At 54.3% G+C, this 15,572-nt stretch overlaps 1 protein-coding gene across 2 annotated transcripts in view; it reads right to left on the bottom strand.

Annotated features, from left to right (window-relative positions):
* The window catches only part of AP2A1 (adaptor related protein complex 2 subunit alpha 1), a 30,717-nt gene that overhangs the window by 6,165 nt on the left and 8,980 nt on the right, over nt 1-15,572 (bottom strand). For both annotated transcript variants that reach the window (XM_087870990.1, XM_087870991.1), the window contains exons 2-9: nt 12,951-13,019; nt 12,656-12,798; nt 12,314-12,507; nt 5,860-5,989; nt 5,359-5,460; nt 3,824-3,932; nt 618-768; nt 120-288 (exon numbers count right to left, since the gene is read on the bottom strand). In XM_087870990.1, coding sequence (XP_087727116.1) covers nt 120-288; nt 618-768; nt 3,824-3,932; nt 5,359-5,460; nt 5,860-5,989; nt 12,314-12,507; nt 12,656-12,798; nt 12,951-13,019 — 1,067 coding nt within the window. The remainder of the gene's footprint in view (nt 1-119; nt 289-617; nt 769-3,823; nt 3,933-5,358; nt 5,461-5,859; nt 5,990-12,313; nt 12,508-12,655; nt 12,799-12,950; nt 13,020-15,572) is intronic.

Below are 15,572 nucleotides of genomic sequence, written 5' to 3'. Positions count from 1 at the left end.
AGCAGGTATATTATGTTCTAGGCTCTGCAATGGCCTCTGAGGCCTGCGCCTCTCTGAGGGAGCAGAGACACAGGCCAGCGTACAGGGCCTGGCCTGGGACAGGCTCTGACGTGGCGTACCTTGAGGGCGTTGATGACAGTGTCGATGTGGGTCTTGACCGCCTCGTGGGAGAACTCGGAGCTGGCCAGCGTGCACATGCTCTCCAGGGCCAGGTAGCGCAGGTTGGTCTCCCGGTGCTGCAGGAACTGGCCCAGCTGGTTACAGGCCCGCACCAGGAGGTTGGGCTCACTGCCCGCAAGAAGCAGAGATTGGGCGGGGGGGGGCGCATGAGAAGGTAGAGGACTTGGGCCCAACTGACCCAACCCACAGCACCCTCAGGACCTGGGTCTTAACTCTTGCCCTCCATCTCCTTCACGACCACCCCTGGCAACCCAGACATCTGGGCCATTGGGCCCAAATGAAGAGTTGGGAATTCTGCTTTTTCCAGGAGGGGTCCAGCACCACTCTGGGGAGGTAACAGTTCACAGCTTCATCGTCCTCCTACCTCAAAGTCATGATTCCCAGCCCCATTCTCCTGGGACACAGGAGAATGGGCCCCCAGCCCCCCAGGCAGGCACCTGTCATAGTGGATAATGAGGCTGATGGTCTCGAAGAGGATGGCGTTCTTGGCGTTGGAGTGCTGGACCTTCTTGGACTTGGGGGGCTCCTGGGCCTTGTTGAGCACGGTCTCCAGACACTCCACCAGCCGCCCCTTCACGGCAGCATCCTCTGGGGAAAGGGAGGGCATGTCCCGGGATGAACTCTCTGTCAGCCCAGCTCATGTGCGGGGGAGGGGGCCACCCCAGGGCTCTTATCTTCCACAGGAAGTGTGGGCCCTACAGCTGTGGGCTGGGGTCTCTGCTCCTTCAAGCTCGTCCTTGGTCTCCAGGTGACCGGGGGAGGTGGCAGCAGGCCAACAGAAGAGACCACTCCAGACTTTGGCTCTTGTCCTGCTCGGTGCTGACTCCCACCCCTGTGAGCCTCAGTTTCCCCTTCTGCGGCACTGATACCCTTTAGGTTTCTCACAGAGCAAAGAGACCTTCCCCAGAGACACTGTGAAACTGGGGTCTCCCTGAGGAGCAGTCTGAGCGCCTGAGACGACACATGCCAACCAGGAGCTCACACCAACACCGATAACTGCCATTCCATGGGGTGCGAGGTAACACCATGTGCATAGAACAGCTGTCAAGTGTTCTAGGGGAAAATGTGGCACCCAGATATATCAGGGGGCTCTCGGGGTAGAGGGATGAACTACAAGACACAACGCAGCTCTGAGCCAATTCCAGAATGCGAGACACCTTGCAATGCCAAACTCCCAGTTTCTTCAAAAACAGGTAATGGGGGGTGGGGGGGTGGGAGGGCTATTCCAGACCCCCCAAAAGGGACAAAGACATAATGAAATCTAAGTCATAGTCCTCAACTGTACTGTATTTTGTTTAAGTCGTACAAATAAAGCTGTGGACAGTGAGAGGGGCGTGAATGATGCCTAGACAGCAGACGACACTGTGATCTCGAATCTTCTCAGGTGTGACAAGGGCACTGTGGTTTTGGGCAGTGTTCCTGGGTCTCAGGAAATGTGTGTGGGTGTATTTTGGGCTGGGGGAGCATTATGATGTCTGTAACTTAAGCCAAGTAAGTGAGCAAGTAAGTGTGTGTGTGAGACAGCAAACCAACCGGGGCGCCAGGAGCAGCGTTCACAGTCTCTGCTGGGTCTCGGGGGCCTTGCGTGTTCATGACACCGTTCTTGCAAGGGATCTTTCATTTGAAATGTCTTCTCCCAAGTGATTTTTTTGTTTGAAATTTTTCATAATAAAAGGTGGGGTGAAAGCCAATGGCACAGAATAAAGGGGCAATTCTTCCAGATTAAGACAGAGCTTTAGGGGAAAGAATTACATTCGATACTTATGTCTTTTTCTTCTTCTTTTTTTTATTTTTTATTTTTAAGTAATCCCTATCCCCAACGTAGGGACTGAACTTATGACCCGGAGATCAAGAGCTGCATCCTCCACAGACTGAGCCAGCCAGGCCTCCCTCGATACTTGTATCTTCAGGGGTGCCTGGGTGGCTCAGTAGGTTAGGCGTTTGACTCTTGATTTCAGCTCAGGTCATGGTCTCAGGGTCATGAGATCGAGCCCCGCACTGTGGGGGGGGGTTTGCACTCAGCAGGGAGTCTGCTTCTCTCTCTCCCCCCTCCCCCTCCCCCGGTCTCTCTAAAATAAGTAAATAAATCTTAAAAAAAAAAAAAAAAAACCCACGAGAAAAATACATGCATCTTGATTGGATCCTAGCTTGAACAGACTGTGAGTATTTGGGGGCTAATTAGGAAAATCCGCAGTGGGTCTTTGAGACAACTGGGGAGCTGCTGTGAGCTTCAAGCGTGACCACAGAATTGCCGCTGTGAATAAAAACGCCTATAGTTTTTAGAAATGTGCAATAAGATATTCAAAGGTAAAAACATCGTGGTGTCTCTAACTCATTTTTAAACACTTCAGGAAAAAAAGAGCAAACAGAGCACGCATGGCAAAACGTGAAGTCTAGATGACGGGTATGTTCTACTTGTCTGTGCGCTGGAAGATTTTTCATAACACGGTACCAGAAAGACTTCCTGTAGATAAATCGGAGATAACCCCGCTGGCCCAGCACTGTTTGCTCGGGGCCACAGCTACAACTCCTATGACGCAGAGGGTGAGAAGCAGGCGAGGTGCCTGCTCTGGGCACACCCCGAAATGATGAGGCAGGGCTCCTGGGATGGAAGTGAGCTTAGAGATCTGCCCGAGCTCTTCCTTACCGGATGAGAAAGAGGCTCAGAAGGGGAACAGGCTTTCCCAAGATCATGTGACAAAATTCACCACTGGCTTGCACAGGCTGGGAGGGGCCTCTGCTGTCACTTCCATTAGACAATTCGTGTGCTGCACACACATACGTGCGGACACGCACAGACTTGCACACGCGTTCATGCATTCACAGACGTGCGCGTGTGTGCACGCGCATGCTTGCGCACAGCTGCCTGGGAAGACTCAGGGCCGCGCACGAGTCCCTGGCCATAGCAGGTGCTCGGTACCCTGGCTGAACTGAAGGGAGCTGGCTGGTCAATCACTTCCTGTGTGCTGAGCACCCCAGCATGGGGTCCCTCAGACACTGCTCTACGAGGTCAGACAGATGAGGAAACGGGAATGCGGGGGGGGGGGGGGGGGGGAGCCAGGGCCTATAGGGTAGAGGGAGGGACTGGGAGCCTGATGCTGGCGTCAGGCTCCACCCCTTAGTGTTGCTGCCTGGGCCTGGAAAGGAGACGTCTCATCTCCAAGCCTTGGTCTCCCCGTTTGCATACTGCAGGGATGGCTCCCCTTCAGCAGCTCTGTCGGGAGGGCACAGACACCCCCGGCGCATTACCTGGCTCACGCTAGGCTCATCATCCACACCATGGCTGTGACCTTGAGCAGCAAGGTCACTAAAACCTCTCACAGAGGTATCTATGCTCATTCAAACAGCACAGCCTGGCATCACCCCTTGATCTGCTGGGGGACCCAGGACAAGGGCCTCCCCTCCCCCAGCCTTGGTTCTGTCACCTGTAAGACAGGTGTGACAACAGCCCCTACATTACAGGGCTGGAGCGCAAACACAAGCGTGGCTTCACAGGGACCCTGGCCCACAGCAGATCCACACGACACGAGCGATCTGTCCGATCCTTTGGGCTGCCCCCCCAGACCTACACCCTCACAGAGATCCTGACAGACCCCAGGCCCGAGGCCCCAGGTCCCGGCCCGGGTGGGCTCGGCGGTGGTACCTGGCGGTGGGTAGCACTGGAGCAGCCGCAGGAGCTTCACCGAGAGCCAGGGCGCCGGCACGAAGTAGTAGGTGTAGTCCTGGAGGTCGGTGGAGGCCGAGGAGACAATCTGGGGGCGGAAGAGGGCGTGAGGCATGGACAGGGAAGGGCACGGGGCAGGGGCAGGGCAGAGCCACACTGCCTTCCCAAGGGGGTGCAGGACTCTGAGGCCCGGGGAGGGGAGTGAGGGAGCCTGGAGCACACAGTCAGCGACCTAAGCCAGGGCTCGCCGACTTCTCCAAGTAATGCTGCTCTCGGGGGCAGGAAGTCTCTGCCAACCCAATTCCCTTCTGTGAGCCCCTTACTCCAAACAGGAGCCTCGCGATGCCCTGAGCTCCTCCACGGAGCAGAGATCACACCAGCTCACTGCAGACTTGTGTCCCTGTAGCTGTCCCCGAGGCTGGAAGCAGCTTGGGGCAGGAATTGGCTCCGACCCTTTTCTGTGTTCCCAGGCCTAATACCAGATCAGACATAAGAAAGTCTCGGAGAAGAGGCGGGAACTTAGCAGGAGAGCGCTGATGGCAAACTCCTGCTCAAGCTGGGAAATCCCTCCTCCAGGAAGCATTCCCACCATGCGCTGTGCCACTGCCATGATGGCATGTGCCTGGCCCCCAGTGTCCCTGTCCGTGACCCCCCGACCAGCCTGGCACACAGGAGTATTCAGGTATCTGGTGAATGGACGACAAAGCGACCGAATGAGCTGGTGTGTTTGTTCACTTTGCTTGTGAATCCAGGCCTCTCGGACCTGCCCAGGAAATGTTTATATTCACTCTAAGTCTCCATTCAGGTATCACCTCTCCCAGGAAGCCTTTCTAGACTTCCAGGCTGAGGTAACTGCCTCCTTTGGGGTCCATGATGCCCTGCACTACCTCCATGACAGCCCAAATCACCCCTTTTATGAAAATCTGTGCCGGTCGGCCTGCCCTGCTGCATCTCCCTCCCCCGCAACAGGACAGGGAGCTCCTAGAGGACTCGGGTCTGACTCATCTGTGTCCCCAGAGCCTGGTACACAGGTGGCCTCAGGGCATGTTCCCAGAACAGGGGTGAAAGTGGTAAGAGGAGCAGAAGGAAGAACAGGAAGGGACAGGTTCGAGAAAGAGGAGCAGGAGGAACACCAGGGAATGCGGGAGGAAGCAAGAGACAGTGGGGTGAGGGGGAGGAAATCAGGAGAGCCACTCTCACCTCCTGGGTGCTCATGATGCCCAGGCCCATACCGACATTATAGAGACTGACTGACAGCAGCTATGCTGTGAGCTGGGCGCTGGTATTGTCCCCATTGAACAGATGGGGTCAGTGAGGCCCAGAGAGGTGAAGCCACTTGTCTGGGGCCACACAGCCAGGAAGTGGCCGAGCCGGGATGAGCTCAGCTCAGAGGCTGAGTTCATAACCACTGCGCTGGACTGCCTCTCAGGGAGGGTGAGGGGGACCAGCAAGTCACTCCAGGGGACGGAGATGCCAGGGCCATCTCCTGCAGCCTGCGACGAGACCACACCCACCCGGCTCAGGCGAGACACAGCCAGGGAGATGCACGTCTTAAAGTCGTCCGGGTTCTTCTTGCACAGACAGGTGATGAGACTGACAGCTGCCGTGACCACACCCTGCAGAGGCAGACAAGTGGCAGGTCAGGGCTGGGGGGGGGGGGGGAGGGTCAGCCTGGGGACAAGTGTCCAGGCTGTGGATCTGAAAGCAGAGACCCAAGGGCTGGGTGGGTGATGGGTGCTGGGGACACTGGACAGGATCCCTGGGCAGTCGGTGGGGGGGAGGGTATCAGGGATGGACGTGGGGGTTTCTGCACATTTGGGTGGGTGACAGGTACTCAGGACACTGGACCAAGATCTCTAGGGGCCTGAGTAAAGGCAGGGACAGATGTGGACATCCAGGTGGGAATCAGGGCGGGGGTGGGACACTCCCTGGGCTTCCACGTGAGCGTCTGAGGCAGAAGTGTCTCTGGGTGAAGCGGTGGGGTGGCTCTGGGTGGCACCAGGTCCGGGGCTCACCATGTGCTGGTCGTTGAGCAGGTGCACCACCCGGGCCGTCCACTCGCCCATGGGCACCAAGTCGGGCGAGGCCTTGTACAGCCGCAGCAGGCACAGGGCCGCGCTCTGTTTCACGCTGTCCATGCTGTCCCTGTGGGGACACAAGTGAGTCGGAGGCGGTCAATGCGACCCAAGCCCCATACAGACCTTCCCTCCTCTCTCGCTCCTCCCAGGAAGGGCGGCCAGCAGCAGGTGGAGAGAGCCAGGGGGACCAGGGATCCCACCTGGTGCTGCCCTCATCACCCACCAAGCCTCAGTTTTTTTATCTGCAAAATGGGTTCCATCTCCGTAACCTTGTAGTCATTGGCAGAACGACGCAACATGTCAAGCCCGGCTGTGCACCTCCACTCGTTTACCAAACACTTCCCGAGCGCTCTGGGCAACAGGTCTGCTGGAGGCGCTGTGAACAGACGAACTGGTCCAAACGTCTGTCCTCACAGAGTCACCTTCTAGCCAGGCAGCCAGTACCCCAGCACACACACCAGATGCTGTCCGGCTTCAGGGCCACGGCGCCAACGAGCGCAGGTGCGAGGAGCGCTGGGAATGCTATTTTGCCAAGAAGCCCTCTCTGATGAGGTGGCAGGTGAATGGAAAACTGAGTTTAATGAGAAAACCCCGAAAATCTCTGCACGGTGCATCCCAGGGAGAGGGCACAGCCCGTGTGGATGCCCCGAGGCAGCTGTGGGCCTGCGTGTGGCTGCTGTGAGTGAGCGAGGCCAGGAGATCAGACAGAGCGACAGGGGCCAAACCATGCCGGCTATCGAGGGCCATGGCGACAACCCTGTTTCTACCCAGGGGAAGACAGAGACGCTGCAGGGGACAAGCATGGGGACACCAACACTGGGGTGACAGCAGTAAAAGCACCACCCAGAGCCTTTCCGCTCCGTCTGGCACTGACCCAGGCACCCTCCGGGACTAATTCATTTATCTCTTCACAACAAACCGAGGAACCAGGGCCAGACGCGTGAGCTTGGGGTCCTGACTGGTGGAGCACACTTCTGGGGGAAGCCACTGACTCTCTGATGGGCACTTTCCTCCTCAGGAGGATTTGGGGGATGAAGAAAGGACACCGTGGACCAGAAGCTGGCGCGGCCTCAGGCACAGAGGGGACGTGGGGAGATGTCCTGACCACCCAGGCTGCGGCCTCGAGGTCAAGGGTTTCCCGGAGAGGACCCAACCGAAGCCTGGGCATAGGACACAGAGGGAAGTCCCAGGAGGGGTGACCTGCACAGGCAAAAGCCAGGTGAAAAGACGTTTCACCGAATGTGCAGGAGAAACACGAATGGCAGCGAAAAGGCAGCGCTGTTTCCTCTCGCCAGCCAGGCAGACGCACACACGTTGGCCGGGCCTCGGATACGGGAGCCCTCGAGGAGACGTGGGGACAGGCCCTCAGAAGAGTGGGGCCACCCCGGGTCAGTGTGCCGCTGGGAGTGCTGCGGACCAAGCCCAGCGAGGCTGCTCCTGGACACCCACCCCGGGGGCGGGCATACATGCGTGTTCAAGGTGACGCCGCGAGAATGTTTGCTGACTGACCGTCATCAGTTTAAAACCAAAACCAGGGGCGCCTGGGTGGCTCAGTCGTTAAGCGTCTGCCTTTGGCTCAGGGCGTGATCCCAGCGTTCTGGATCGAGCCCCGCATCAGGCTCCTCCACTGGGAGCCTGCTTCTTCCTCTCCCACTCCCCTGCTGTGTTCCCTCTCTCGCTGGCTGTCTCTCTCTCCATCAAATAAATAAATAAAATATTTAAAAAAAAATAAAAAATAAAACCAAAACCAGTAGAAGGTCTGTCCCAGACCAGTGGAATGCCGCTCCATTAATGGTCTTTTCACCATCGTCACAGCTCATGGCACAAGCCCTGACCCCAGGCCATGCTCCGTTCTAGGTGTTTCTCCAGCCCTTGAGGGAGGTGACCTCTACCATCACCTCCAGCTATGGGTAAGGGAATGTCCGGCCGCACACCAAATGGAGGAATAAGAGCTATTTATCACCTTGGTTAACTTAACCAGAGACCGTGCAACTATTTAGGTAAAGCTTACAACTATGGAACGGGGGGGGGGGGCAGGTGTAAAAGGACAAGGAGGTACGTGGGAATAACGACCATCGAATGCAGGGCACAGGGAGGGAGGGGAAGATGGAGATGATGTGGGAGAGATGATGGGAGAATTTAACTGCTTCCTTTCTTTTTTCAAAAACACCTGCGATGCTACATGAGCTAGCAATTCTGCGCCCAGGCATCTACCCACAAGAACGGAAAACAAAGTTCACGCGATGGATTCGTACATTATTCATGAGTCAAAAGGAACCTTTCTGGTGAATGGATAAGTAAAATGTGGTCCCTCCAGACAGCAGAATATTATTATTGGGCCATAAAAAGGAAAGAAGTACAGCCGCATACGACATGTAGGAACCTCAAAAACGTTACGCCAAGTGAAAAAAAGCCGGACACAAAAGGCCATGTATCGCGTGCTTCCATTTATCTGAAATGTGCAGAATAGGCAAATCCAACGAAGGAGATGAGTGGCTGTCTGGAGCTGGGGGGAAGGCAATGGGGAGTGAGCTGCTAACGAGTATGGGGCTTCTTTTTGGGGTGATGGGAATGTTCTGGAATTAGTGGTGGTGGCCGCACAACACTGAATATACTAAAGACCACTGAACTGTACACTGTAAACTGCTGAAACAGTAAACTTGATGTTATGCGGACTTTATCTGAATTAAAAAAAAAAAAATCTAGGGGCGCCTGGGTGGCACAGCGGTTAAGCATCTGCCTTCGGCTCAGGGCGTGATCCCAGCGTTATGGGATTGAGCCCCACATCAGGCTCTTCCGCTATGAGCCTGCTTCTTCCTCTCCCACTCCCCCTGCTTGTGTTCCCTCTCTCGCTGGCTGTCTCTATCTCTGTCAAATAAATAAATAAAATCTTAAAAAAAAAAATCATCTACCTAAAAAAATATATTGCTCTGTGCCCCAGTCACCGTCAAGGCCAAGTCTCGGGTGTCAAGAGGTCAGCTGAGCACTCAAACCACCCCAGCCTGGCCCCTGACTCTGGCAGGGCACAACCCCTCAGCATCCATTCCCTGGCATGAAACTGGGATGTCACCTCTGCTCATATGAGCCTGTCACACTGGCCGCCTTCTTGGCCCTCACAAGCACCAAGTTCTCCCCACTCGGGGTGGCCGGCAATTTCACAACTGACCACTCCGTCCTCTGTGAAAGTTTCTCCGGGTTCCGAGCCACAGCCCACTCTGCGTTTTCCTCCCATCTCCCTGGCCAGACCTGGACACACTGGGCCACCCTGGGGCTAGCCTTAGATCACTTCTCATCCCGTCTCATGTCTTCCCCGAGGGACTTCATCCGGCTGCGGCTTTAATTACCATCCATCCTGCGCTGTCCCCCACGATGCCCCAGCCACACGTGGCTACTGGACCCGGGACGCAAGAGACGTGTGTGTATATTACACTCACGTATGGTGACGACATGAACAATTACACGGATAATTTGCAGGCTGATCCAATGTCAAAACGAAAATATTTTAGATGGACTGGATTAAATTAGAATATTAAGAGAAGTTTCGCCCGTTTGTTTTTACTTTGTCTGATGTGGCGACTAGAACCGTGGAAGGTGTGTGGGGCTCGAGTTCTATTTTTAGCGCTCTGTGCAACATCTCTCCCACACTCCCTCTCTGGCCCCAACTCCCTGCCGTCCAGCCGCCTACTGGACGTCTCTGCCCAGATGTCCAACAGGCACCTCACATCCAGCGCGGCCAAACCTGGCTCGGGGCCTGTCTCTCGCTCCCCTGTTTCTCCCCAGCCTTCGTCATCCACCCACCTGCTCAAGCTCATCCTCTCTTGCTTTCCCACCCCATGTAATCCAGCCTGTCGGCTTCACTCCCAGGACGTACCCAGTGACGACCTCTACCGCTACTACCGTGGTCCCAGCCACCGTCAGCTCTGACCTGGACGGCAACAGACGTCTCAGTGATCTCCCTGCCGCTACCTTCACCCCGGTCTTTAGTTCTGCTTATGGCTTCTTGATTCCAACGATCAGCCTCTTTCTTTGGTTCAGGCGTTATCCATTCAAACAACACCTCTGTCATATTCTCTCCCTTCTCTCTTCCTAGAGCTCTAAAGTTTTTTGAGTAATCTCTACACCCAACGTGGGACTTGAACTCACGACCTGGAGATCAGGAGTTGCACATTCTACCAACTAAGCCAGCCAGCGTCCCTCTAGAGCTCTAACTGGTGTTAGACCTTCTCCATCTTCCATGACTCTTAACCTCTCTTGGAATTTTCCATCTGTGTCTCTGGGCTGCATTCCGATTAATTTCTTCAGTTCTACCTCCTGTTCACTAACTCTGCTTTGGCTCTATCTACCCTGCTGCTAAGCCAGACCACTTCAATAAATGTCTCCGTTTCTTTTTCAAACCTGCTTGCGCTTCTATTTTTAAGTTGTTTTCTTATTTATTGAAACATATAAATATATTTATTTTACATCATATATGAATATTCCAATTCAACTGTTACTTTCAGTTTCCCTTCTGCTGGTTCTCCCTCATGGTGTCGTGCAGCCTGTGTTTAGTGATTTTTGACTATGTGTTACTCATGTAACTTAGAGCTTCATCTGTGGTCAAGGCGGGTTTCTCCTGAAAAGGCCTGTTTGCTTCTGTGAGGCACTGGGCTACTACTAGCTTAACTCACTTTAAACTAAAGGTTGGCTTAAGAATTTGTAGACAACCCAGGTAGGGGAAAATCAGGCTGAAAACCAGCGTGTGGGCTATTCTGTGCCAAGGTTTGAAACAGGTAATTTTGCTTATAGTCCCCAAGGGGATTTATTTCTAGGTCACCCTCACTTTGAAGTGTGGTCTCTGGAGCCTCTCCTCAGACAAGCTTTGTATCCTGTTCCCAGAGGCTGCAGGGCCCCCAAACCAATATCTAGGTTCACCCTCCAAGCAAAATCTGGCTTTGGCCCTCTGCCCATCTCCCCAGGTGCCAGGTCCCTCTTAGCTTGTGGCCTGTACGCTCCTTATTCTCTCACTAGCTCATGAATACATTGAAGAATACTTCCTTTCCTCTTTTATCCCACATTGTTAGGTTTCAGCGAGAGCATTAGTCAGGAATCTAGTCCACCATGTTGCCAGAAATACAAGTCGTACCTTCTCCCATACCAAGCTGAGTGATCTTCTAAAAATACAAAGCCAATCATGTCCTGTGCCTACTTGAAACACACCAACTCCTCCCAGTTCAATTAGAATAAAATCCAAACACCCCCTACTCTGCCTCTTGTTCACTGCCCTCCAGCCACAGAGACTATCTCTTGGTTCCTTCAATACAGAAAGCTCATGCCTCAGTGCCTTTGCACTTGCTACTCCTTTCTCTTGGGACACTCTCCAACATTTTAAAATAACTATCTTCTCATCATTCCAGTCTCAATTACAAGTCACTTTCTTGAAGACACCCTCCCTGATGACTGTATCTAAGTAGCTTCCACCACCCCTCCCTGGAGCTGCCCCCCACTACCTAGTTTTACTTTCTTCACAGCATTTATCACTATCTGAACTCACCTTACTTTTTTATGTAGGTATTTGCTCTTTGGGTGTCCTCTCATGTAAGCTTCCTGTAAGATGTAAGTTTCCTGAGGGTGGGCACAGTAGTCCTTGCTTCTCCCTCCTACCTCCCCAAACCCATGAGGGTGCCCAGCACAGTGTGGGTACTCAAAAAATATTTGATGAATGACCTCCTGCCTCAGGATGATCACACAGGCTGACCCCAGTGCCTTTCATACCTTTCCCCTCTCCACAGCCAATGACGCCTCCTCATCCAGGTCTCAGCCTGACTCCACTTCCTCTAGGAAGCTCTTCCTGATCCCCCAGACTAGGTCAGACGTCCAACTAAATGTCCTTATGGGCTCCTGTGCCCCACAGCATGGTTCCAAGAGGAACTGTACATTTCACCCTGCAATTATTCAATTAATGTTTACTTCCCACTCTGGACCATGAATGCTTGGGAAGACGATGACCATGTCCATTTCTGGCCACGACTATATTCCCAGCAATCAGCACTACACTTTGCACACAACAGATGCTCAACAGATGTTTGTTGAGCGAATGAATCAAGATGCAGAAGTTCCAGAGGGCTGTCGCCAACATAACTTACGGTTATCACCTCTTCTATACCAGGTATTAAAGGCCAGTTAATCAGAAGACACCCCGTTGGATATGTTGGGAGGTTGCATCACACCGCTGAGTCGGCTCGGTGAGATGAAAAGAGGGGCCAGGGGGCTGCCACCAGAATCGAAGCCTCGCATTATCCCCACATCCTGGCTGGGAGACCTTGGACAGGTGACACAATCTGACCCTCGAGCTTGGCTAGGCCTTGTCTATTTCGTTCCAAACCCCACCCCACCTGGGTCCCCAGTGCCTCACCCAGCCACCAGGATGCGCGGGATGTCAGCGGCAAAGGCCTCGCCCATCTCCCGGCTGCCCACGTTGGCGATGCAGTGCAGGGCCAGGCACATGAAGGTCGGGTTGCGGCTGGCCAGGTCGTTCTTGATGGCGTTGTTGATGAGCCGGATGAGCTCCGAGTTTGAGTTCACCAGAACCGAGATGAAAAGGTAACCCTGGATGAGGAAGGAGGTGGGGGGGCTGGGAGCCTTGTGGTTAACTGGTCGTAGGCCCCAATCCTCCCTCTCTGGAGTCTGTACTTCCAGCCCCCTCCTCCCTCAGACCTAGGAGTGCAGGCCCCCAGCCCTTCCTCCCCAGACTCACTATCTGCTTCTCCGTGTACTTGTTGGAGCTGAGCAGGTTCACAGCCTCCATGTGCCCAAAGTCAATGTCGTGGCCAAGCAGGAAGATGAACAGCAGTTTACACACATATTTTTTCTTACTGTAGCCATCCAAGGCTTTGTCCCCTAGGGCCAGAGGAAGGAGGAGAGGGGGGACAGAATGAGGAAGGATCATACCTCTAAGTCTCAAGTACCCCAGTTTCCAGACCCTTCTCCCTCAGACCCAGGAGTCTAGGCTCCCAGCCCCCTCCTCCCTGAGACCCAGGACTCCAGCCTACCTTTGAATTTAGAGCGGATATTGGCCAGTTCCTTGTTGATTCTCTTAATTTCTGCTTCCTTGCTCTTACCTGGGGAGGAGAAGGCAGGGAAGAGACAGTTGAACCGCCTGTGCTCTCTTTCCTTGGCAAGCCCCCACCCAGCTGGAAGGGTACACTCCCTCCACCTTGGGGCCCCGGGCCCTGGGGCTGAGCCCAAGCCTGGGCCCCATCTCTAGCTGGGAGCGTCACAGAGGTTAGAACCATGGCTCATCAGTCTTTCCAACCCAGAGGAGAAGCCTGGCACACACTATGGGGTGATTCCTGACTTGCTCCCACCTTCCACCTGTCACTGTGGTCCCCGAACCACAGCTCTGGTTATGCCTCCACCACCAGCCCCCAGAACTGGCCTGGCAAGAAATATGTGACAAGGGAATGAATGAATGAATGAATGAATGAATGAATGAATGAATGAATGACTAGCTCAGCTGCCATCCAGCTGTCCCCCAGGACTCTCGACATTCCCACTGAGCTCAGCATCTCCTGAAAATCTGCTCCAGTGTCATGAGGGTTCCACTGCGTCCCAGTCACCAGGCCAGACCCTTGGGTGCTAAGCTTGCCCCCTCTCTTCCTAGCCTTTCTTACATCCTTTGGTCCTCAGCCACCAGGCCCACAGACCCACTTCTTCCATTTCCTGGCTGCCAACCTCTCCCCAACTCGTCTGCGACACTTCTGACAAGATCCACTTATGGGATGGGTCTAGAGGGCTTTCCCTGACCCCACAGGCCAGGTCCTGCGCCCCCTGTGCTCCCTGATGCCCAGGCACCTCCGTCAGGGCAGTCTGAGTGGATGGTGACCAGGTCTCAGCCACACTCACTGCTTGCTGTGTCCCTTTCCACGTCCCCCAGTTCCACTGGAGCCAGACTTCGCCATCTTGTCCTTGACTGGCTCACCCAGCTTGTCCAAACAGAACCCCTCGCGCTCCACCCCTTCACTCCAGCCGTCACCATGTCCTCTCGGCCTGACCTTCAGAATGCTGGGACCGCCACTGTGACCTCCTCACCTGGACCCCATGCTTGCTCACCCACATCACTGCAGCGGCCCCCATTCTGACCTCCCCGCCTCCCTGCTGGGGGGAGTCCACCCCATGGCTACCCAGCCTCCTGGCCCTGCCCTGGCCACCCCACCAATGTCACCCCTCCCTACGTTATTGTGTGTTCCACCCCACACCCCCACCACCTCTGCGGACACTCCACGTTCCTTCCTGTCTCAGGGAGGGGGCTCATACGTGCTGTCCCCTCTGCCTGGACCCATCTCTCAAGTGGGTCACGTGGGTCTCAGCTCTTGTCACCTCCTCCAAGAGGCCTTTTCTGACCAGTTCTTTCAAGCCAATGCCTTATACTTGTTTCCACTATTAAAAAAAAAAAAAAAAAAGTCCTCCCTGGTACACTCCACACCATGTAACTATTGTATTTATATTTACTGTCCAAACCTGGCTCCCACTTCAGACTGTGAGCATCACGAGGGAGCTTCTAGAACAGTGCCTGGTATACAGCAAGTACTTAATACATTTCTGGTCATCTGAAGGGCAGAGGCCTGCTCAGACCCATGGCCGTGTCATCTGCATCCCCGAGCCTGTGGCCTGGCACCTGGGAGGCTGTGTGCAATGAACGAATGAAGGAACAGGCAAGGGTATGAGCTCTCCTTTTTTTTTTTTTTTTAAAAGATTTTATTTATTTATTTGACAGAGAGAGAGACAGCCAGCGAGAGAGGGAACACAAGCAGGGGGAGTGGGAGAGGAAGAAGCAGGCTCCTAGTGGAGAAGCCTGATGTGGGGGTCGATCCCAGAACGCCGGGATCACACCCTGAGCCGAAGGCAGACGCTTAACGACTGCGCCACCCAGGCGCCCCGAGAGCTCTCCTTGTCTTTAGAAATCCTGCCTCTCCTCCAACTCTCATCTTCCAGGGAAGCTGCCACAAGCTTCACTGCAGCTAGCACCTACTCCAGGAAGCCCTCTCTGATTAGCACCTCCTGACCGGAGTTAAATTTAAAAATACTCGGGGCGCCTGGGTGGCTCAGTTGGTTACCCGTCTGCCTTCAGTTCAGGTCATGATCTCCAGCCCCGCATCCCATTGCGCTCCCGAGCAGGGAGCCTGCTTCTCCCTCTCTCCCTCCTCCCCACTCGTGCTCTCTCTCTGTCAAATAAATAAATAAAATTCTTAAAAAAAAAAAAAAAAGCAAATTTAAAAATACTGATTACATGTTGAAATGACAACATTTTGGTGTAAGATTATGTGAATATGTCAGTAAAATTAAATTTGCCAGTTTCTTTCTCTTTTTACAAACTATGTGCCTACTGTTAAAACCACACGTGCAGCCGGTGTCATCTCCAGCAGAGCACCTGCTGTGGGTGTCGGGGTCTGCCCCTGTCCCCCAGGCCACACAAGGAGCCCCTAGAGGACCGGGCCACCATCTGCCACTTTTCTGGGTAGCAACTCCATGTACCAAGGGCCTACCAAGTGCCAAGCTCGGAAAAGGCACGAAGACGTAAATAAGGGCCTTAAGAAGTCATCAGCTCTCCGTCCTCAGGAAGGGGGTGGAGGGCCCAGGGATGAGGGTGGGAAAGGGTCTCTGGGATCCAGGCA

This window comes from Ursus americanus, chromosome 21 (assembly GCF_024610735.1).
Source record: "Ursus americanus isolate L20-20 chromosome 21, mUrsAme1.1.p, whole genome shotgun sequence".
NCBI lineage: Eukaryota > Metazoa > Chordata > Mammalia > Carnivora > Ursidae > Ursus > Ursus americanus.
The sequence above is the reverse complement of the archived record's forward strand: the minus strand, read 5'-3'. Positions and strand labels throughout refer to the sequence as shown.